The following is a 24,709-nucleotide window of genomic DNA, read 5'->3' on the forward strand; positions in this document are numbered from 1 at the left end:
TCACAGATCACTGAAATGTCCTCACTGTGATCTTCCACTTCCTCACAGTCTGACTGAGTTTATTATAATAGCAAAATATTATTTTAATACAGACTTCCTATAAACCCAAACTTGAGAAGTGCTTAGAAAATATATGTCACATGGATACAAAATAGTATTAATTGAAGGGAGCACAATTGTTGTCACTTTCATTGTAGATATTTAACTTGTCAGGATAGCATGTTTAAGAATGGATGAATGAATGCATGGATGAAATCCAGCCTACAAGTCTTTAGGGTCTAAAGGCTTCTGGAATGATGGATACTCTATGCATAGTACATTTTTTGTCTATACTGAAGAAATTCATTTTTTCTTTATATTTTTTGTTTTTTTTATAATAACCTTGGATAAGGATATGTTGTGTTATGAATGAAAACAGTTATAAAATAAATATGACCTCATCAACACCCTGCCCCCATTAATAGATAAAAACTTTAAAGTTTGTATTTCCAGCCCAAGTTAAAGGCAATCATTTACTTTATTCTCTTCAAAGACTACAACATTATGAACAATGAATTATTCCAATACACCCAAATCTAATTCAATTGCTCTTTATTGTCGTTTAGACTTCAGCTGTCGGCATTTTGTTAAAATGCATAAAATAAGAATTATTTCATGTTTAAAGTAGAATGTTAATGTTTAAAACATGAATATTTTGCATTAATTTATTCTTTTTATTCATTAGATTTACTTGTGGGTCTACTTATTTATTTAAGTTGATAATATAATAAGATGTCAAATATTATCCATCTACCTTTTTGTCCAACTGTAAGAGCAAAGGAGCATATTAACAATTTATACTTAATTAGTATTCTCTCTAAATAATAATGAACATTTGAAACAGAAAACATTGCATTTAACTTTGCCTTTGCTCAATCCATTGTTTAAATAATTTATTTGGTACTTATTTGCCTTTTTTTTTTCTTTAGGAAATTATAGTCAGATATCTAGAATTTCTGTTGCCATTAAAGTGCTTGACATTAATGATAATGCACCTGAATTTGCAACTGAATATGAAGCGTTCCTCTGTGAGAATGGAAAACCTGGGCAGGTAAAATATATGTCTTCTTTTGGAATTTCATTAATTTTTTTATCATATCTAAGAAGTGTAATAAATGTTAAAAATAATTGATGGTGTGTTGCAGAATAATAATAATAACATTGTGATACTTTACCCAGAAAAAAAAGTTATTTTCAGCACCAGTAATCCAGTATGTAGGGTAAATCTTAAACTTTTTAGGTTTAATGTGCATTGTTAATAAGTACCGACCAAGGGCAGTCTTAACTGTGCAATCACCAGGAATATTTAATTCAGTTTAATTGGTGGTAAAACATTTGTATATATTCTAAAAAACAAGAATGCTTCAAAAGAAAATTTAAATTTTTGGGAAGAATACATTTTTGTTTATGATATTGATTAAGCACTGTATAGTACCTAAGCTATAAAAAGGTCACATTCACTCATGATATAGCATGAGGAAACAACATATCATCTTTAGCACTTTTGAACTTCCTGAACCAAATCATTACCAGTGTTTTTCTGTGAAGTAGCATTTGATTAAGAGAGAGTTTAATTCAGTCATGGCCTTATCTCTTACATTTGTAATTAAGGTCATGCATCCTTGTAAAATTAAAGAGACCCCTTGACAGTCAAAATTCGGTTGCGTGAACAACAGGGTTCTCCTTTGGCTTGACTAAATTAGGCTACTGTGTGTATAACTGGGTTATCTTTATATAACTGGTGCTGCCATTGCATTCCACTGAGCATTGGGCATATGAATTTGGGTGCTTCTCTTGCACAAATAGTAGAAACCAACTGTTTTGGCTAGTCAAGCCTAAGGAGAACCCTGTTTGTCAAGCAACCAATTTAGATTTAAAATTCGCACAAATACTTGAATGAACAAAGACATGTTCATGTTTTGGTGGACACAAAGTCAAATTTTACTACATGCATTTAACAGACTGAACCAACACAAGGTGCATTAGAAAGTTAGAGGTATTAAAAAAGCTATAGTAAATTATTTCATTTTGTGTTACTCAGGTTTCGTGAAAAGGCACTTCAATACATTTTGGAAGAAAGATGTTTTCTTTATCCTTTACTTTAAAAGCTGACATAATTCTGACATGTCAGTAAACTCCATAGCTTTCTTTTATTTCACAGTACAGGGGGTCCTCAGGTTACGACACAGTTCCGTTCCTACAACAGTGATGTAACCCGAATTTTGGTGTAAGTCGAAACACACCCTAGCCTAAGTCACTTACCTATTCTAACACATTTGCAAAATTATAATCTAGAGCATAAAAACACAACTAAGCCACAGAAAAAAGAAAAGGACATAAATATACTGTACTGTACACTGTACTGTTGTAGCAGAAAAAATGACAAAAAATGAGTGTAAAAATAAATTCCTTATCTTTATTCCTTTTGATCTCTTTACAATGTCTAATTTCACTTCCATTGTGACGGCTTTCCTCTTCTTCGAAACACTACCATCTGAAGACTCTAACTTTCGTTTAGGAGCCATGGTAAGGGCCAAAAAGTTGCCAAACAAAGCAACACAAATAGAACACTTCCTCCACGTGCAACCAAACGAGTTCGCCAACTCCCTTGAATTCGCCAACTCCTTTGGTGTGTTACTGTGTATTCTTCCACTGCGCATAACCAAACTAGTTTGCCCATGTAGTCTTTAAGTATGACGCTAATGGCATAAGCCGAAACACTCATGTCTCAATTTTTTTAAGTTTTTATGGGAGTGAGCATTGTAAGTTTGACTCCCTCACTCATACGCTTGTACTTTCACAGCATGCAACAAAACTACTGTAGTTCGCAAACTCCCTCATTCATATGCCGCGTACTTTCGCCACCCGCAACCAAACTAGTTCACCCCCGTAAGTCTGTAAGTACGATGCTAACAGCGTAATCCAAAACACTCACGTCTCAATTTTTTTAAAGTTTTTATGGGAATGAGTGGCGTAAACTCGAAATGTTGTATGTCGCGACGTTGTAACCCGAGGCCCCCCTGTATAACTTTAGTGCTTACTAGTTATTTTTTTTAAAATCAAATATATTATGATCTTCCAAAGTTTCTGTGTATGCCATAAATACGGAAGGCATTGCATTTAACTGACTGTTCTTTGTCAATACTGCTGCATTACTCAGTGCTAGTGTAACTCCTTGAAGCTCAGAAAATCCACCTTTTTAATTAAAGGGAAGAGATGAAGGATACCAGTTTGATGGTAATTCAACTCTTCTGCAGATGTCATTTTTGAGTTATTTCTTACTAGAACAGGCTGAATTTAAAATCTATAGAGCAGGGATCTCAAACTCCAGTTCTGGAGGGCAGCAGTGGCTGCAGGTTTTCATTCTAACCCTTTTCTTAATTAGTGACTTGTTTTTGCTGCTAATTAATTTCATTTAAATTAATTTTAATTGACTTGTTTTTTTAAAATTTGTTCCCCGGAATTTCTTCATTGTTCGTCTGAATTGCTTCATTTCTTTCCGAAATGAAATGTGAAGTGAGTGAGGCAACAGAAGACCAACTATACTAGTTAGGTCCTCAAACTCCAACCAATTTCACTCCAGCCATTTGCTTAATTAGGCAGTGATTCTTGTTGTTAATTAAACATCTTCTTTAATTCCATGGCTTGTTGCTGCTCTCTTTGTGCAGTAGCATACATTTTCAAAATTGTCAATTTTTTCTTTGCTTTTCTAATAGCACTATTAAAATGTTTTGGGGGCCTGAGCAAATCTACATTCCTAAGACCTCCAACCGTTTTATTTTCAGATATTGTATAATGGTCACAGTTTTGGTTCATTTTGTATCTCATTATTGATTGGCTGCTAATTAAGAAAAAAGAAACAATTATTGGGTCTGAGTGTTCAAGAACAAGTCAATTAAAATTAATTAAAAAAGGTAATTAACAGCAAAAAAAGGCCTCTCATTAGGAAAAGGGTTACAATGAAAACCTGCAGCCATTGCGGCCCCCCAGAACGGGAGTTTGAGATCCCTGCTATAGAGTAAAAATGGATGGGACGTGTTATCAGACAGATATTTCAGAATTCTTTCACTGATCACTTTTGTACATAACAGTTTCACACTGTTTTTCTCAGATCCCCTGGAGTATGCTTATCAGCTTACCTAGTATTAGTTGTTTATGAAAATCAAGTGAGAAAAGTAAAAATAGATTGATAGCTAAGTGAGCTCCTGTCACCATCAGCAGGGGTGAAAAAATAAATATACATATTGTAATAATAATACGCCAAAGACATCATAAAGGTTTGGGGCAGCCATCCATATATTATTTTTCCTAGCTGCAAAAGGTTTTGTTGTATCAGAAATACGATGTGCATCTCACAGGATCCAAACTAGAACTGGCTATAGTAGCCCAAGATGGAGGCTTTGAAGGCCTGGAGAGGAACTGATGTCATCAAAATGGCCAGCTTCGGAAGTGACGTCATCAAAGGGGTTGGCTTCAGAAGTGACATCAGCAAAGGGGCTGGCTTCGAAAGTGATGTCTTCTGAGGCGTTGGAACCTTGCAGGATTTCCCAGGAAAGGTCTGTAGGGAACTGAGAAAGACAGTCGGTGCACTCCGCCGCCCCCGGTCAGATGTTTCATTACAATTACTCAGGCCCTTTAGCTGCCTCCTACTTGCACGTGTGTGACAATATATTTATATTAAATGGCACAAATATGCTACTGGGTTGCTTTAATTAATTTAAAAGAGGGAGTTAGATACAAGTAATGCAGCGCATGGTAGAAAAAGAAAGTAAGAAGTTCTTATCAGTCGCCTAAAAAACAAATTAAATACTGAAAGCCTATGTTGAGACTGCAAGAGTAGCTCTTTCAATTGACACTGCACAGTCAGCTTTAGCACGCCAGCTTTAACCAGACTTAGGCTTAACACGGTACAAAGTAATGTGTTAATTTAATCTAATTACAATTCCCAGTAATGAAGTAGTATAATACCTTAAGTTTAAATTCTTGTAATTACATTACAGTTACTGACTTAATTAGAATTTTGCTGCTTTCACCACATGTACATTTCTAAGCAAATACCATGTGTTCTCACCTGCTTCCTGCTACACTAACATTCATTTTACCTTTTACTGACTCCGTGTTTGCACGTGTTTGAGTAGTTAAGTCAGTTTTATTTTTAACTATTAAAATTTATTTTTTTAATAAAAATGATTTTTGTTAACTAGTTGCTGGTTTTTATTTAATGCTTACTGTTATTGGTTATTTCCTGCTTATTAAAATACTAAAAGGACATTTGGGTGTCATCCTTGGATTTTCCAATTGGTATTATACATACTGCATTTGTAATGGTTTTGAGACTAACATAAATTTAAAGTACTTATTAAAATGATTACTTTCTGAAGGAAACATTGCGTAAACTAATCCCATTACAATTTGATAGAATTTTTTTTAACATAACTTCCCTAACCCTGGCTTTAAATAATCCCTAATTAGTACAATCCAACACATTGCTAAAACAAAATAACAGAAAAAATCACAAGCACAAAAAGAAGTAAGTAAGTAAGTAATTGTCAAAATTCCAATATAAAATCGAGTGAATTTACTGTATAGACAAGAGGCAAAAAGAATTTAAAAAACAATGGTAATTCTCAGATTAATCCGAATGGTCAGCTGTCCGAATCATGTTCACAGACCTTCATCAGCAGAAGAAGGGCTGATCATAATACCGCACACAATCAGTGCCAGGAGACAATATGCAGAAATCAGCATGAGACACATTCAACTACACTGATTGACTACTGTTGTCACAGTACAGAGGTGTGCGGAATGAAGAAATTAAATATAAAATACTGTTAAACAAGCTTTTTTGTGCATTAGCAAAATTATAAAATAAACAATTTTCAAGGTAACTTTAAAATATTATTTTCAGCTGTGTGTAATGTTTAGCTAAAATGAAGAAAAACTTTCTCGTAATCAATTATGCCAAATAAGAAATTCTTTAGAAAACGTAAAATAAATGTTTTTGATCTGTAACCAAAATAGAAGATAATTTTCGGGTGGCCTCTGCTAATTTTCTCAAACTTTTCTCACAAGTATGGAGCATAATTTGCTCTTTAAATACCTGTTTTGACACATCCACTGACAACTGCAAATTCATTTCTCAAAATAATTGTTCTTGTAGTGTATTGCTTGTTTTCTCAGTGGCAAGTGGTGCATTTATTATCTTTTTGTTATAGTGGCATTATCACTTTTGTCCACGTGATGGTCAGCTCTTTTAATTTTTTTAGTTTAGATTTGTAGGTTCATACTGGATCAGTTTCAGGGAAACTGACTTTTTTTGAGAGCATCATCTCAAGACACCTTCCTGGTATTTTAACCTTTCAAGTAGCCACTGTGGTATAAACAAAGCTCATTATTCAAAATTCACACTGTTCAACCTAACTCATTAGGTTGCTCATTTGTACTGGGAAAGACCACAAACTATGTTTAGTTCCAAAATATAGTCAGTGCTCTCACCCACAGCATCACTTTGTATCCTTGCTTTTGTTTGTCTGGTATGAAAATCCACACCGTCAAACTTATCTCCACTAAATATATTGAAGAACCTATATAGAGCAAGTAGCTATAAAATAATATCGTTCACACAAAGTGGTAACTCATACTGACTCAACCTTTTGAACTGAAGTTTATAAAACCCCAATACTGTGTTGTAACACTGTGTTGCAAGTTGCTGATATGTTACAGAACAGGGTATTAGCTTTATTAGACAAGTGATATTAGCTATTGCTAAACCAAACAAAAAACATTTAGAAGGAGACACATTAGCTTATGATAATCCTTACCATAAACTGCCTAGCAGAAACGTAGATAACAATATTTGTATTTTAGGATTTTTTTCACCATATTAAATGCATTTGTCTTTTATAATTACAAGCATCTATTTACAATTGTCTTACATGTTTTGAAAAAGCACATCCCAAAGAAACAAAATGCATTAACAATAAAGAAAATAAAAGCCATACAACACAAAGCTATTTAGCAAAAACTGTACATCACTGGCTAATGTGTGCAATAAAATGGCAATAAAGCAGTGTTCAGCCTTTCCATAATTGAGTAAACAGCATTGCACTGTGATCCCTTGTGTCGCTCTAGAAAGAAAAGCTAGATTTCAGACTGAAAATGCACTCAGATTCAGCACTGCCAGATATGCAGAAGTCCAAAAGTGAAAAATGTTTAAAAAAGTAAAAACATATTAGTACCCTGATTACACAATGACTTGCAAGTTTTAAACTACCAAGTGAAATGGAAAGGCATTTATTTTTTATGATTTTGCAGTGTAGTTTAGAGACAACCATGCTAGAAAAGAACTATACAGGAATGTTTTATATTGTAATCCTTATTTAAACTCTGCATGGGTAACAATCACTGAATTTAGATATGATAGATAAATCCCAATCTTGCAAGATCATTATTTTTAACATGTTTTACCTATTCAGCCTTATATTTAAAAACAGATTCCTTTTAGTATTGGTTGGGACATTACGGCAGCGGGTGATACCTCAGTACCACACTGGAACAGTGTGAGGTATTTTAACGTGGATAGAGTGCCAATCCTGCCACCAATGTTTTAGTTTATATTGAAAACAAATATGCACAAATTAAATCATTCTGATGAAACTGTACCCAAGAGCTTGTGAGTTACCACTGTACAAATGTGTATTTGTCAGTTTAATACATATACTGCATATCAATGATTTCAAATCCAAAAAAATGACCCTGCAGTTAGAATATAGTGGGTTGGATTATGGATGGATGGAAAAAAAACTATAATGTTTTTTGATAAACAAAGTTCTTTCCTGCTTTGTGACCAGTACTGCCAGGATAGGCTATGAGAAAACAGATTTCCGAAAATGACTGAATGAATGTGACAAAAAAACAAACAAAAAACATAAAACTGATAGCCATATAATGTTAAGGTGGTGCAATGGATAGTATGTCTCATAACTCCTCATAACTCCTGCAGTCAAGATTTGAATCCCGACCTTATTGCTCTCTGTCTTGAGTTTGTATATTCTCCCTGTGTCTGCAATGACTTTTCTCTGGGGACTGTAATTTTTCTTCCAAAATCCTAAAGTCATTTACAATACATTTAATTGGTTACTCTAAACTGGCCCATTAGGTATATGTGACTGTGCTCTGCTGACACCCACTTCATGGCTGGATGCTGTCTTGCAGTGCCAATATGGTCTTTGCTTCCATTAGTTTAAAAAAGAATAAATGGCTGACTACGGGAAATTATGTTGTGATTTGATATCACTTTTGGATTTTTTTTTTTTTGGAGGAAGGCCATTGTTATTCTTTTAGCGTTACACCCCAGAGCTCCAGAAGGAATATGAAATTATATACATCCTTATGGCAAGTAAGTGGTTTTTGAGCATTTAGGCCCACTTAAATTTTATGACAGTCCAAGGGCAGGATTAAATGTAGTGAAGTTGAAAAAACAGCAGCTGATAATTTAAATTGTAGGCAAAGATTGTAATCCTAGCATTTTGATATGTGCTTACATTCTTCATGTTATGACTTATTGAAAAGTCTCAAAAGGAAGTTGTATGCTAATCAGCCCCATACAATTGATTTTTTTGAATGCCACTTTATTTTTATCAATTTGTACACTTATTAAAATAGGAATACCCCTCTAGAAGATGCAAAGATGACTATTTAACTAACATCCTTAGTGCTATGACGTAAATTAAAGAGGATGTCCACCACCAAACACATAACCAGCACAAGCCATGGGCAGTTTTCTCCCAAAACCCAACTCTAGCCATATGCTAAAGACCATACCTATTTTGTTTATGATTCCATCATTCTAGAAAAAAACAATGAACATTAGCTTATTTCCGTAGTTAATATTTATACACTATTAGCCTTCCCCTCCAGCTCCGCCCGCATAGTAGTGAAACAGGACAAACTTTAAAAATGAATAAACAAACAGGTATCGCTAGCTAAGTAAAGGCAAGGTCCGCTGCAATACGTGGCTAGAGGTAGAGCAATTCAAACAGAGGTGACACGTGAGGGAGAAGGCTCCACTCAGCTCCCTACTTCTGAGGTCACACTTCCCCCTCCCCTCGGCCCACAGCCTCTGTCTTGGATTAGCACAAATCAATCGTTCCTGCGAATTATGATACTTAGCGTGATGAGAAAAGTTGCAAAATCAACCAGAATGTTCAAGCAAATTATAGAAAAAAACCTGATCTAAATCCGTTAAGTAGTTCTCTCTTGAAAAGAGGACAGACATACAGACAAACATTGGATTTATATATATATATATATATATATATATATAAATATATATATATATATATACACACATACAGTGTTGGCCAAATTATTATAATATTTTGGTTTTCTGCAGTTTTTGGCGATTCAAAGCTAAAAATTACCAATATGGTGCATTATAAATGACTTGCAATTCTTCGTATTTATAGTTACTTATGTAAAACACAAACCAAATAGGTTTTCAATATATATTTAGAATGTTTTATGGGAAATTAAGGTTTTTTTTCCTTGACACCCTAAATATCATCCAAAATGTCAGTATTTTATGCAGCCTCCACGTGCTTTAATCACTGCCTGTATTCTGTTAGGCATGCCTGCAATCATGTCCTCTGCACACTTTTTAATGTCCTTGTCGTGAAACCATACATGTAGAAGGCGTTCAATAAGATGTTGCTTGGTTGTGATCCTGCAATCATGCATCTTATCTTTCAGCATCTTCCACACATTTTCTATGGGATTCATGTCCGCACTGTTCCCAGGCCAGTCGAGCAATTGGAGTTGTTTTTCTGCCAGGTACTTCTTAACCTTTTTGAATGTGTGGCGAGGGGCATTATCTTGCTGGAAAATGACATCCTGATGAGGTCCTTGAGTCCAGTCCCTTAACTGAGGAAGGAGTCGTGTTTCCAGGACTTGGATGTATTGATCTTGGTGCATCGTTCCTTCCACGATGTGCAGACGACTCACGCCGTGAACACTGATGGCACCCCAAACCATCACAGAAAGTGGGTGCTTCACTGTCTGTTTAACACAATCTGGACGGAATTTCTCACCAGGACTTCGGCGCACAAATTGAGCACCGTCCTCAAGGACATACATCAAACTCTCATCCGAAAAAACAACCTGTTTAAAAAAAATTCAATGTGTGCTTAGTTATTTATTTAGCTAGATTTTAGATAATTGTCACAAAATTATTGAAAATATTCCAGATGTGTTCAATTTTTACCTTTGACCAGTCTTGTGAAGTCCAGTCAGAATACTGTTTCACCCAGTCCAACCTCTTCCTCTTCATTGTCGTCATAAGAAGAGGTTTTTTCAAGGGCCAACATGCCTTCAAACCAGCTGTAAAAAGCCGGCGACACACTGTCCTTGAACTGGCTGCAACTCCATGCTCCTGCCACATCTGTTTAAGTTGCTTTGAGGAGGCTTTCCTGTGATGGAGACAGATGTTGACCAGCCTCCGGTCATCTCTGGATGTTGATAGGCGTTCCCTGCCACACAAACCTTCACGTTTTGGAAAGAATCCTTGGTTGCCTTTCAACTACCTTCAACAAATACTGACAAATGCTTGAGAAACACCAAGTTTCTTACCAATTTCCACCTGGGTCATAGTCGTTTCTTCCAGCAAAACTCTAACCTGCCTTTTTTTCGTGGGTTGATGTCGCTTTTCTTACCCATTCTCACTTTCGTACAAGTTCCAGAGAAGATTCGCGTCAAACTTCTGCAAAAACTAAATTTGTGTGTTAGAATTTGTTTGCGTGTGCAGGATTATTTATATATAAGCTCAAACTGTTTTAAAAGGTGTACAGAAATAGCGAAAATGTCATGTTGTAAATTTGTCTTCAAAACACAGAAATAGGCCAAATTTTAATGCCTTAGTGTCACCCCACAAAAAAATATTATTTTCAGAAAAAAGCCATGCAAAAACCATACAAAAACAATTCTTAATCATATTAATATACATTTGCAACACAATCTGAGTGATAATAGTGAAAATACTGGCGAAATCATTTGATTCAGACAGAAAATTACAACACACTTCTCAAAAAGATCAAATATTATAATTTGGCCAACACTGTGTGTATATATATATATATATATATATATATATATATATATATATATATATATATATATATATATATATATATATATATATATATATATATATAGATATAGATGTGACCATCTAAAAAATGTATTGAATTGTTAGCAAAAGGTATATAAATACTGAAGTAAACAGTAGATGCAGTGATTTAGGGTTTAATCTTTCGAATAACCTAAACCTACAATAGCTGTGTTACATGCATCATCAAAGGAATAAGGCATCTGAAGTGCTGTTTAATACAACCTGCGGCTTTGTGCTCCCCGAATAGGTGCTCTTTTCTGCTGTTAGTGTTCTTAACTTTCATCATTTTACACACGGAAGTGGGCATCCACTACAGTCGTCAAAAGCTTCTACAGATCGACTCTAATAGCAAAGATAATTACTATAACACAGAAGCAATACCACAGGAGATTCTCAGATCACCGGGACTAACGTTGACTCGTACACTTTGAAGACGATGACACAGACGGCTCAGGGAGAGGAAGCAAAAAAGAGGCAAACGAGCAGGATTACTAACTAGGCTAAAGGGTACTCTGCATAAAACCCCACTTCCTAGCATTCTTCTTGCGAATACTAGATCACTTGCAAATAAAATGGACGCGCTCCAACTGGATATTTCCACACATAAAACTACAAGGGACTGTTGTCTTTTGATTTTTTCAGAGATGTGACTGGATCCCACCATACCGGACACAGCAGTTGAACTTGCAGGTTGCACGCTCCATCGAGCTGATCGAACCCCCGATTCCAGTAAGAAAACAGGTGGAGGACTCTGTGTCTATACTAATAATGCTTGGTGTACTAATATAACTACAATCAACAAGTTTTGTTGTCCGGACACGGAATATCTGATGCTAAGATGCCGACCGTTTTACCTACCGAGAGAACATACCGTCGTTATTGTTACGACAGTATACATACCTCCACAGGCTGATGATAAATCAGTGCTTGAAAAATTGTTTGACATTATCAGTAAACAACAGAACCCTGATGCAGTTTATATCGTTGCTGGGGATTTTAATCAAACGAATCTTAAGGATGTATTCCCCAGATTTTATCAGCATGTACATTGTAAAACCAGAAGGGAAAACACCTTAGACCACGTCTATACAAACATAAAAGACCCCTATAAGGTCATTCCACGCCCCCACCTTGGCAAGTCTGATCATCTCTCTTTGTATCTTGTTCCAGTACACAAAGCCCTTATCAACAGTACTAATCCAATTAGCAAGACAGTTAAGGTATGGCCTGAAGCGGCCATTTGCCAACTCCAGGACTGCTTTGAACAAACAGACTGGAATATATTTTTTCATCAGACAAATTTAGAGACATATACTTCATCTGTGCTGTCATATATTAATTACTGTGTGGACAATGTCAGTGTCAACAAAAGGATTAAGGTCTACCCAAATGAGAAACCATGGATGAATAGTGAAGTCAAACAGCTGCTCAGGGAAAGGGGCACAGCCTTTAAATTAGGAGACACTTGAGCCTATAGAGCTGCCAGAGCTATACTCAAGAAGGGCATCAAGTCTGCTAAACTAATATACAAACAATGGATTGAGGAGGACTTTGACAGTAACTCAGACTGACACCGGATCTGGCAAGGAATCCGATTAATCGCGGATTACAAAAAGAAAAATGACGTATAATACACACTGGCCAATAACAATGCAACTTCTTTGCCCAGTTTGACAAGGACAATAACCAGCCTCCAGTCAGCTTCAAGCTGCCAGGAGACTCACAGCCTGGGGTCGTACACATACATGATGCGCGGCGGGCACTCGAAAACATCAATAATAGGAAGGCAGCAGGTCCTGATAATGTGCAAGGACGTGTGCTCCAGGCCTGCGCTGACCAATTAGCGGAGGTATTTACACACATATTCAACCTCTCTCTCTCTCCTCAGGTGTAGTCCCCTTGTGCCTGAAATCCACAACCATTGTACCTGTTCCCAAAAAACAGAGGATAGCCTGTCTTAATAACTATCGACCAGTTGCTCTCACCCCTGTCATCACAAAGTGCTTTGAACGACTGGTAATCACCCACATCAAGACTCCATCCCAACTGATCTAGACCCACACCAGTTTGCCTATCGGTCAAACAGATCAACTGAGGATGCCTTCTGTGTAGCTCTACATGCTGCCCTCTCGCACCTATGTTAGGATGCTCTTCATTGACTACAGCTCTGCATTTAATACAATCATACCTAACCAGCTGATCCAAAAACTCTATACACTAGGACTTGCTCAGCCCATTATGCAACTAGTTACTGGATTTTCTCATCAACCGCCCCCAGTCAGTCAGGATGGGCAAACCCTTACCCTGAGCACTGCTGTGCCACATGGATGTGTACTAAATCCCCTTGTCTATGCACTCTTCACCCATGACTGTCAACCCATTCACCAATCAAACATTATTGTTAAATTTGCGGATGATACGACTGTCATTGGGCTTGTAACAGACAACAGTGAAGCTGCATATAGAGAAGAGGTTCAGAATCTGACAGAATGGTGCAACACCAACAACCTGGTCTTAAATGCCAAAAAGACCAAAGATGTTATTCCAGCTTTAAGTTTCTAGGAGTCACTATCTCAGAGAACCTGTCCTAGGCTGACAACAACTTGGCTATAATAGGCAAAGCATAATAACGCCTCTATTTTCTCAGGAAGCTAAGGAGAGCTGACCTCCCCCAGAAGCTCCTGGTTAATTTCTATAGATGCACTATAGAGAGTATCTTAACTAAATGCATGATGGCCTGGTACAACAGCTGCACCAATGCTGCTAAAGAAGCCTTTCAGCGGGTCGTAAAAACAGCAGAGGCCATTACTGGGACAGAACTGCCATCACTCGAACTCTTGCATAAGACGCGCTGTGTGAGAAGGGCCAAAAACATTCTCAAGGACAAAACTCACCCTGGAAATTCTTTTTAGTCTGAGATCAGTTTTAATTGAACATGTGCAATAAGCTATATTGGTAATGTGCAATATACTAATGTATTACAATATAGAATATGTAATGTACTATTCATTAACAGGTGTAATAACAATTTATGCTGCTGTACTTTGAGCAATAATAATTTGCTCTGGTTACTTGATTACTTAACACTGTATACGACATATTTGGAATTATTTGACTTTTCTTTAAATGCACCTTGGGGCTGTCACAAAAAGTAATTTTGTTGTGTTACACAATGACAATAAAGTGCTTGAACTTGAACCTGCACGGACACTATAATATGAACAATCGCTGTCTATTACAAGAAGGCAGATATTTAAGTGGTTAACTAAAAGGTTGTGTATTGAACAATTTAAACACATGTGTGCCACTTATCTTAGTTAAATTAACATACAAGTTTTTAAAGTTATAGTCAGTACTATAAATGAAAACTAAAGGGAATTCATGTGAACAGGCTGATTTTTCTTTTTTTATTAAATGAAACCCATTCTGGTAAGGATGTATTGACTAAGTAAAGCTAGCAACACTGGATTCTACCTCTCCACTTCACTTTAAAATCAGTTTTGCTACTGGGTAGGTGGCTTGGAAGCTGCAAAACAACTTGCAGAATGTAAAAGCCGATGTGAACAGGACTTTGTAAGGTGTAAATACATAAGGCTCAGAATACAGATCACAGCAGTGCTGAAAATTTCAGAAGATTTTGTAAACCTAGATATATAGTATGTATTATAAAATGTTTAATACCATGCTGAAACAAGGATTTGTATGGAAGTGAGGGTGCAGTAACTAGCGTAGGATATATGTCCCTTCACCTTTGAAAATGCAATAATAAGAAAACTCTTTTCTACTACTTAACAGTAAAACAGGGACAAAATACTAACAATGTTATATGAATGTAACCACTTAATTACATAACAAGCTGAATCTGACCCATTACTGCTACTATAATGAGCACAAGATAGTATTAATAATTAAATAACTTAAAAGCTTAATACATATACAGTTTTCAGTAATTGCACCCACAATATCCATATAATAAAACAATGAAATAATTCCATATCTGCAATACAAATGGTAAAACAGAGAAATCCTTTGAAGCAGCAAGTTCAAAAATATGATAGCCTTATTTTAAAGTAGCATGAAAAGTTCTATCGGGTAAAACTGTTCCACTTTATTTGCAGCTGTACCTGAATTAAAAATTGCTACTGACAACAGAATTCCTTAGTTTGAACCTGACGGATACATTGACCTCCTTCTTCTGCCAGAACAGGGCAATCTTTTAGCAATGCTTCTTTATTGGATATTTTTGTCTTTAATTGATCTGCTTCTTTGAATGTTTTGGTTCATATTATACAAAATTGTGAATTTATTCTTAGTCCCATTCTTGTATACCAACAATTCAGTTAATACTACTGCACTATATTTAAATGTTTGTTTTAAACTATTTGAAAAGATCTACCATTTTATGTGTCTATGTAAAAATAAAACGCAACATATTCCAAAGCTTTTAACTCCATTTCATGATGTGTATTTTGTATTATCCTCAACTTGGAAAAATTACCATTTTATGCGTATTGCAAATCATTTATGTTGATAAGAAACAGCAAGAGGCCTTTAGCTGATCCCTAGGAAATGCCATAGTAAACATTTCCCTGCAAGTAGACTGCACCACTAACAAGACTACATTGTTTCTTCCTCCCCGTAATCCACATAATTGCAATGCGTTCATTTCCCTTTGATTTTATTTTTAATCAAGCCTTTTGATGTAGGACTCCATTTTTAATCACATACACTTACTTTATTGGCATTACTGTTTATTTCCTGTAACATGTCAAGAAGAATCTTTTTTTTCTGACTAAAGCAGCTAAATTTACAACTAAGTTCAAAATTTTTATTTGAAATGTTTGTCTCGGCTATTTCTAATTAGTCAATACTGTGCGCCTTTATGAAATGCTTATTGGGCTTTAACTCAGAGACATGGTTTTGTTTCTCATTCTGTCAAATGCTAGCCACATTACTAGTCTCTGTGGACTTATTAAATACATGCATCAGTAAAATGCCTAAAACTACTCCTAATTGTTTCAGGAAAATAGCTAGTACTGTTTTTTAAAAAGCATTTTTTTAAATAAAAGCAATTTTACGTGTAAAACAATTATTTAAAATAAATTAATTTATATTTTACCAAGTAAAATTTACTTAAGTTTATTTGTTTATTGTTACAGGACCTATAATAGTATGGTAAAATGTCTACAACTAAATTAATTAATTAATTAATTATTTTTTAATAACACCTTTTGAAATCAGTTTTATAGTAGCAATATGGTTATAAACAAAGAAATCAGCTTTTAAAATAAAATATATCCCCCTTTTTACTTGTTAGGTTATACAGACTGTCAGTGCTATTGACAAGGATGATCCGAAGAATGGGCATTTCTTTATCTACAGTTTGGCACCAGAAATGTCTAACAACCCAAACTTTACTATCAAGAATAATGAAGGTAAGTAAGGGTGTGAAAAAAGATAATAAATACAGATACTCACGTTTCTAATACTGTTATTTTATGTGTGACCTACGGGTTAAAGAAATGGACTGACAGTCTCATTAATGTAATACTGAGGAAGCGCTAACCCCTTCAGTGCTCATACAGAAATTCATACATAACTTTCACATTGCTTTGGATGAAGGCATCAGCGGAATATATTGAAAAAAGACAGGATTTTGAGATATACTGTATAATGTTATAATCATGTATCATAAATTTCTTTTTTACTTTCTTCTCACAGGTAAGCACAGTGCTATATTGTTTAATGCTACTGCCTCGGAATTCTCCTTTGTTCAAATCCCACCCTGATGCCTGCAAAAGAAATTGCACTTTCTTGTCATTTATACTTGGGCTTTGTTGCTACAGTTTCTTATCATAACTCTGAGGCTTGCAAGATGGTCCGCATTAGCTTGGCATAAGTATGGATGTGTGTTTGAATGTGCCCAGCAATGAGCTGCCATCCTGCCTTGTGCCTAAAGCTGCCAGTCCTGGCTCTGACTCCATTCCACACATTTAGAAAGTAAAATGGTAATTGACTCATCTAGTCACAAAAAAAAGGAACTAGGTACAAACAGTAGCACAAGGTTTGCATTTAATTTGTCTGGTATAAATGTTTATAATTAATTAGAGTTAGAGTAGATGTTAAAATGAATACATATTTTTAAGTCTGCTTTCCTAAATATATACAGTATATTCAGTCCATAAAACAGTGAAAGAAGAATTCAGATTTTTACAGTTAGCATTATGGAGCTGCTCTAAAACAGGCAATTACTTGTTTACTATGATACAATCCTGAAGATGCAGAAAGTGCTCTGGCCGTAAAATTAAGGCATTACTAAAGCAGCACAATAAGTGATTGTGTGGTAATCAAATTGTAATTTTAAATTGTTTTAAAAAACTCACATATTAAAGTGTGCAATTTTCTATGTGTGGAAGACCAGACATGGATAAAAATAACTTGTCTGAATGATAAATGGCCAAATATATGTCAGGTCAAATGGCAAGAACACAAATGTAACATTCTAGTTTGCTGCATTTGACTTTTTAATCCATGAAATCAAATTTTCAAAGTTCCTGAAACAAAGTTAGAGATAAACGACAAAAAGGACGTAAATATCAATAGATAACAATAACGAAAGTTATTCATATTGTGCCAGTAAAAAGTATGATTCAAGGTGCCTTTACAAATGATGGTATGTGGAAACAAAGAAAAACAATAATCAAATAGACTAATTATATTAAGGGTCAGATAATCAGTGGAGAGGGGAAAAAAAGCCCAGTCGAGGAATAACCTCTGGGGTTTCATGACAAAAAGCCCACCCAGGCCACGCTGCGCATTCTGTCATACATCCAACATAAAAGAAGAATAAAGAGAAAGTTAGCCTGTGCAGGAACTCAGTGTTCTTTATCCATCCAACAGACTCATGGAATTTTGTCCAGAAGGTGGTGGCACATGGCATGCATTCATGCATTGCCCTAACAAATAAAATGAGTTGAAAGACTAAAAACTCGCTACAGTCCTGGTTGAGCAGGCAGCGCTAAATAATAAGCTTGAAGAAACTTAAAAGATGTAGCGTCATACAGTATTGGGTAATCCTAGCATCCATTTTCATTACTCATTTATCATGATACTAGCCGAAGCCCACCGTAGCATACGGCGGTGTAAGAATAGGAACGGAAAACAGTGAGAAAGGAATTCAGTATAACAAAGGCTTAGGAAACCACCGTCGTAGTATAATGAAAATAGCAAGGAGTGAAATCAATGCCAATGGTCGAGAGAGTACCTTCCTGTAGCAGGAAAACATAGACATATATAGATAGACGCCGCATTCACTGTGTTGCCCAGTCGACACAATAAGTCAGCGCGTCCACCCTATTACGAGTGGTAAAAATGCCATTTAAACTAATACAGGTAGACGTGGAAACCGGGTTTTCTGATGAAAAAACTATGTTTTAAACAGTATCGTTTACATACAACAGATTTTGGCGAATTGTTTACATGCAATTATTTATATCCATTTATACACTAATAATGGTAATTATTAAAAATAATAATAATTATTATTATTAAATAATTCATCCCATATAAGTAACATTTCTCAGACTGCTTTCTTCCATCTCCAAAAACATTTCTAGACTTAGTCCTGTTCTTACGCAACACAGTACTAAAGTATTGGTTAATGCCCGAGTCACCTAACGTATAGATTACTGTAATGGTATTCTATCTGTCATCCCACAAAAACGTATCCATCGCTTACAATTTATTCAAAATTCTGCTGCCAGGATAATAACCTGCTTTTCTAAACCCACTGAACATATTACACCTATTCTCTCTCAACTTCACTGGCTCCCTGTTAACTACAGAATACAATACTAAATAACTCTTAACATTTAAAGCTCTCCACAACCTCGCTGATCTCCTACAGACTGACACTCGTCTCTCTCACTCTAATTCTCATCTGCAGCTGTACTTTCTGTACCAAACATCAAACTCTGTGCTATGAGAGCTCGAGTGTCTCTCATAGTGCTCCTCTCATATACATCAGCTCAATTCAATAACACATTTTAAAACTATCCTCAAAACTGTTTGCTGTTTGATCGAGAGTGACGGTAGACGCGGAAGTATGATTAGAGATGGCGGGCGGGGTTCTGTCATCCGTATCCCATGGTCTTAGAGTTGGTGGGCAGGGCTCTGTGAGTTGGTGGGCGTGTCTCTCTGTCTTGCTTGCCCTTAGTTAGAGTTGGTAGGCGGGGCTCTGTCGACCGTATCTCATGGTCTTAGAGTTGGCGGGCAGGGCTCTGTGAGTTGGTGGCCGTGGCGCTCTGTCTTGCGTGCGCTGTCTGTCTTGCTTGTGCTCACTGTCTTGCTTGCGCTCACTGTCTTGCGTGCCCTTAGTGAATTATATATATACTGTAGATACTGCCACCATGCAAGCTGTCAATCTGCACTGCCAGTGTACATGGGTTTGGTAGTACAGCATGTAAGAAAGACCAACGTAAATATATCTGTGAGATCTGTCTGGATATACAGTAGGTGGCAGAAGGAGATAGAGAATCTTTTAGCAGCCTACTTGAAAAATAATATACAAATTCTAAAATTTAACATCCATGAAATTAATTGTTCAGAACTATTTAATATTTTTACTTCAAAACATAATTTTTACAAGTGTGAATCAATACACTTGAGCAACAGATCAACTCTTGGGCTACTGCAGGTGTCTGCTGTGTGGAGATTTTATATTTCCTTTCTGCATTTCTGAGTGTTTCCTGAGACATGCTTACAATTCAAATATATGCTGTCAGGTCAATTCACAGTGTAAGTGCCTATATGATATTATTTAAGTGGGCCTGAAATCTAATCTAGGGCTGTTTTTATTCCTTGTGTGTGATGCCACCAGGATGCGCTGCAGATTCCCAGAAGTCTAAATTGGAAAAGCCAGGGCTGGCTCCAGGGTATATTGCACCCTTAGGCCAAATTTGCCTCTTTAAGATAATTTTACAAAAAAAAATTAAACTAGATTCAAGTCACTATCATTATTGTGTTGTTGCAGTCGTATTCCTCTTCACAATGATCAATTACTTTTATTTGACGTATTAGTCATTTTTTTTGGTTTGCAGTTGAAAGTATGAGTGCATTAATATTATTGCTAGATGGAATCTAAGAGTGGTGTGTGTGTGTGTGTGTGTGTGTGAACATTACAGTGCATTGATATTAGTATTACATATCATCTAGGTGTGAAAGGGAACTCCACCTTGGAGATTTGAGCTTATTCATTTTAGTATATTATATCCAAAAGTATGTCTGGAGGGTTGGCCATACTGTAAGGCCGGCCATAAAATGGAAGGATGAATGGATGTTTATAATGGGAAATGTGTATTACCAGTAGATTTCCTTATCTTCTATTTTTTAGGATTTTTACCTGCATGTATAGTACTATGTAGAGCATTTTACACTGGACAGTATATAGTAAAAGGATTTGGGAAGGGCACGTTTTATTCATTAATTTTTCATTATGTGTGGAGATATTGACACTGTAAATTTGCCGGATGTCTGCTTGTGAAAACTAGAATTGCCTTTTAGCTGAGACTCTGATTTACCCATCTCACATAGTGTGTTTCTTGCAACTGTATATCAAATTAAATGCATTATACATAAAATGCCCCACATCAGTACCTTTAGGAATGCGTGTTCTCTGTAGCAGGTACAGTGAACAATAAAAATGGTCTTTGTTAGACTAAAATCTATGTGTCTTGATCATTTGTGTCTGTTTGGGGTGCAAGGTGCATATTTTTGAATATATATAGTCTCCAATATTGTATAGCAGCTTTTGTTTCAATTTAGATTTAGCCATTTCTTTATACTTAAAGGCTCAGAATGAAATGTTTGATATATAAAGTGCCTTCTGGTTTCTTCAAGTTTAATATCCTTTGTGAAATTTTCAGACTTGGAATAAAAACATTATTGCAAAATATAAATACATTAAAACATAGTGCAGATTGTGCAGTGCACATCAGGGCAACTGTAAAGAAGCCTTTTTCATGTAAACAAATTAATTTAAATAAATGTAAAAATTACAGCATAAGTAACAGATTTATTTATAGTGTTTAGATGTACAGTATTAGTAAAACTTATTTATTTGGATTTTTTAATTAAAATACATTATCATCTAGCTTATCATGCAAAACATACTCTGTAACCACCTTTAACAAAAGTTTATAAAATGTAAAGTAATGAATGTTTATAAGAAACAATAATCTGCCTTAATTTTGAAAAAGTCCTATTAGATATCGTGCTTCCTTTTGTATTATGTCTTTTTTCAAGTAGCATTTACACAAAGAATATATCCCCAGAAATATACAATTCAATCTGAAAAATAAATTGTGCAGTCATGAATGCATTTTACCTCAATGTTAAAAGGTAACATAATTATAAACATGTTACCTATGAGCTCCATATATATAACAGAAAGTAAAAACTGATTTTTTGTCATATGTTATGGACTGCAGTACTGACGATACTCCTTTTGAAAAACTATTATGAGTTTGTAATTTCAAAGTCATTTTACGTTTATTGTAGTGTGGTCTATCTGTGAGCTTTAGTAAACTGTGAGGTAAAATGATGTATAACATTCCAAGGAGAGATTGATTTTCAGTCAAGCACACAATCCAATCAAGTATGGCTGAGTGCTTTCAGACAGAAAATAGTGCAAAAATTCTATCATTGTCATATGATCTCATTTAGCAAATCACAGCTGTTGATTAAACAGTTTTTTAGTATGGACATGCCTAGATTCTGATATTTGCTGTTATTACAACATTATGTCATATTTTATCAATGTTTTGATCATTTTATTGTGTTACTGCCAATCTGTTATGTTCTATTGTTATTACATACTATACTATATATTTATATATACATTAAAAGAAACTCGGCCACAAACAGACACCAAGGACACACAATGTTCAAATGCACACTCTATTTATTATTTTTCACCTGCACAGCACACAGTGCACAAATTACCCACAAGGCTCAGTCCTTTTACTTCTTTTCTTAAGACTTCTCCCAAGTCTTCTGCTCCCTCTACTCCTACACTCGCAAACTCTGTCCTCTTCCACCCAACTCCGGCTCCCGTTTATAATGCACCTGGATGTGCACCAGGTGCTCCCTGATGACCTTCCTCCAGCACCTCCTGTGTGGCGGAGGTGCTACATACCATGCCTTTTGAGCCATCCAGGCACCCCCTGGCAGTGGCCATGGGTCCCCACAAGGTTGACTTTCCAAGCTGCCTTCTCATGTTCCAGGGGAGGTACTGCTGCTCTCCCGGTCCATCCATTCTCCAGGCGTCCCGACTGAGCATGAGCCCCAGCCATCTGCCACAATATATGTATATATATATATTATATGTGTTTGATGATGATTGTACAATCCAGTTTATATTTATTGGTGCTTGGTATCTGAATAATGTTACTGAAGTTATTTTTGTCTTTGCTCATTTTAGTTAAAGTTCTCGATTTTTGATTATACTAGTTTCCCCCATATCATCATTGTTCATCACCTCATTTTTATTAATTAAGCATGTGCTTCATTTTTAATAGATTTGCATTTTTTGTAGTTTCTCTCTAATATATTCATTTTTGGTATTTCTGCTAATGGTGCATGGAATGGCCAAACTATTTCAACCACCATAGCTGCTTTAGCGTTGTTAGAAGACATCACAAATGGAAGAATTAGAAAAGAGTGCAAATTTATAGATGATGATGACTGGCTTCTAAATCGATTTGATTTGCAAGATCTGTCCTCTTGGAGCTGTTTGCTAAACTGGTGCCAGCTTTACAAATGCAGACTTTGAGGAATTCAGCTCTACTTGCTACTTTTCAAGTTCTGTCAACTCTCAGGTTTTTAGCCACAGGAGGTTTTCAATGTGAATTTGCTGACCATTTGGGTATTTCTCAGTGATTACTGAGTCGTGCCATGCCAGCTGTATAGGGTGGTATTATTTGCTTGTCATCCAGATATATAGAATTTCCTTACACTGCGATTGAACAAGGAAACATGAAAGCTGATTTTGCAGCAACGTCCGGTTTTCCAAATGTAATTGGAGTAGTCAACTCCACACACACTGCTATTGCAATGCCGCTGGACAAGTTACATCAGCCAGGGATAAATCGCCAAAAGAATGAGCTGGCATTAGAAAATATATAGCTGGAGAACCTATAAAAATTGCAGCTCCACACAGTCGCAGGTGCTTTTTCCAACTAGTGCGCAAAAGGCAAGCAGTCCTTTTGAGGATAGAAAGTCACTTGAAAAGAGACGTTGTGGAGCTTGACGCTAACGCTACACTATAAAGGCACCTTCAGAGAATAAATCTGATTATGTAAATAGAAAGCTTTTCCATTTTATTAATGTGCTGCTCTATAGTCCACAGAAAGTATGTTGCATTTTGCACAACTTTATTTGAATATAATTAGCAGAATGTAAAAAAAAGGTAATCAGATGCATCATTTATTTTTTAACCAATTTATTTAATTTGTGGTCAATATCACATAGCACAGCCCTTATATTCCTAAGTTAATTGGCCACATCTTTTACAGCATCCATTATTGCATTTTATGACTCCAGAGCAACGTCTGTCAGCGCACAGAAAGAAGGTCACCTGGTGGTTTCCGAGGCAGGGGTGTGTCCTCAGTACGGGGGGGTCAGCTTTTGTAATATTGTCTGAAACAGAATAAACAGATGGTGGGCTGCAACTCGCTTTTCACGTTGACTTTGATATCTGAGTGTTGTTTGAGTGTCTCCGCCATGCTATATCACTCCATCAATTTTTTTTGTTGTTTATGTCACTGCCTAAGCCAACAAATAGTAAATTTCTCCTTGCCTTCACTTTGCTGAAATTATTTTTTTCCGTGTACTTTTGCAATTGTCTTTTAACAAAGCACTAAAAAAGAGGCTATTTATGTTGCATATTAAAATACAAAACATTCTGGGAGGGGCTTAAATTTCACGTTCATTGGGATTTATAAAGGGGAAGTTTGTGAAACCTGGCATATGCACAGATTTTTTATCTGTTTTTTTGTGCGTATACACATTTCCACTTTTTTCCGTATGCAATGTTTTAGTGTGAATTCTATGCACGGCGTTATACATGAGGTCCCAGGATATTAACATTTTTGTTCTAATCAATTCCTGTGTAGCTTTGTCTATATGCTTTGGATGGTTGTGTTGCTAAAAAAAATTATCTTCATCCAAGGCAGGGTTTTTTTTTTACAAACTGGCATCAGGTTTTCTTCCAGGATTACCTTGTATTTTGCTACATTCATTTTACTGTCTACTCTCAGAAGGTTTCTAGGGCCTGCCATAGAGAAGCATTCCCACAGCATAATACTGTCACCATCATGCACCATAGTAGGGATTGTGTATTTTTAAAAATGGCTCAGTGTTCAAGCATGTCTTTCAGTATGATAGCCAAAAAGATTAATTTTGGTCTTGGGCCATAGATCCCTTTTACAGCTGACTTTGGAGTCTCAT

The 24,709-nt window shown here is 35.9% G+C and overlaps 1 protein-coding gene across 2 annotated transcripts in view; it reads left to right on the forward strand.

The window, feature by feature from the left end:
* Positions 1-24,709, forward strand: part of cdh8 (cadherin 8) — a 357,541-nt gene that overhangs the window by 316,738 nt on the left and 16,094 nt on the right. For both annotated transcript variants that reach the window (XM_039763114.1, XM_039763115.1), the window contains 2 exons: positions 969-1,090; positions 16,521-16,638. In XM_039763114.1, coding sequence (XP_039619048.1) covers positions 969-1,090; positions 16,521-16,638 — 240 coding nt within the window. The remainder of the gene's footprint in view (positions 1-968; positions 1,091-16,520; positions 16,639-24,709) is intronic.

Source organism: Polypterus senegalus, chromosome 9 (assembly GCF_016835505.1).
Source record: "Polypterus senegalus isolate Bchr_013 chromosome 9, ASM1683550v1, whole genome shotgun sequence".
NCBI lineage: Eukaryota > Metazoa > Chordata > Cladistia > Polypteriformes > Polypteridae > Polypterus > Polypterus senegalus.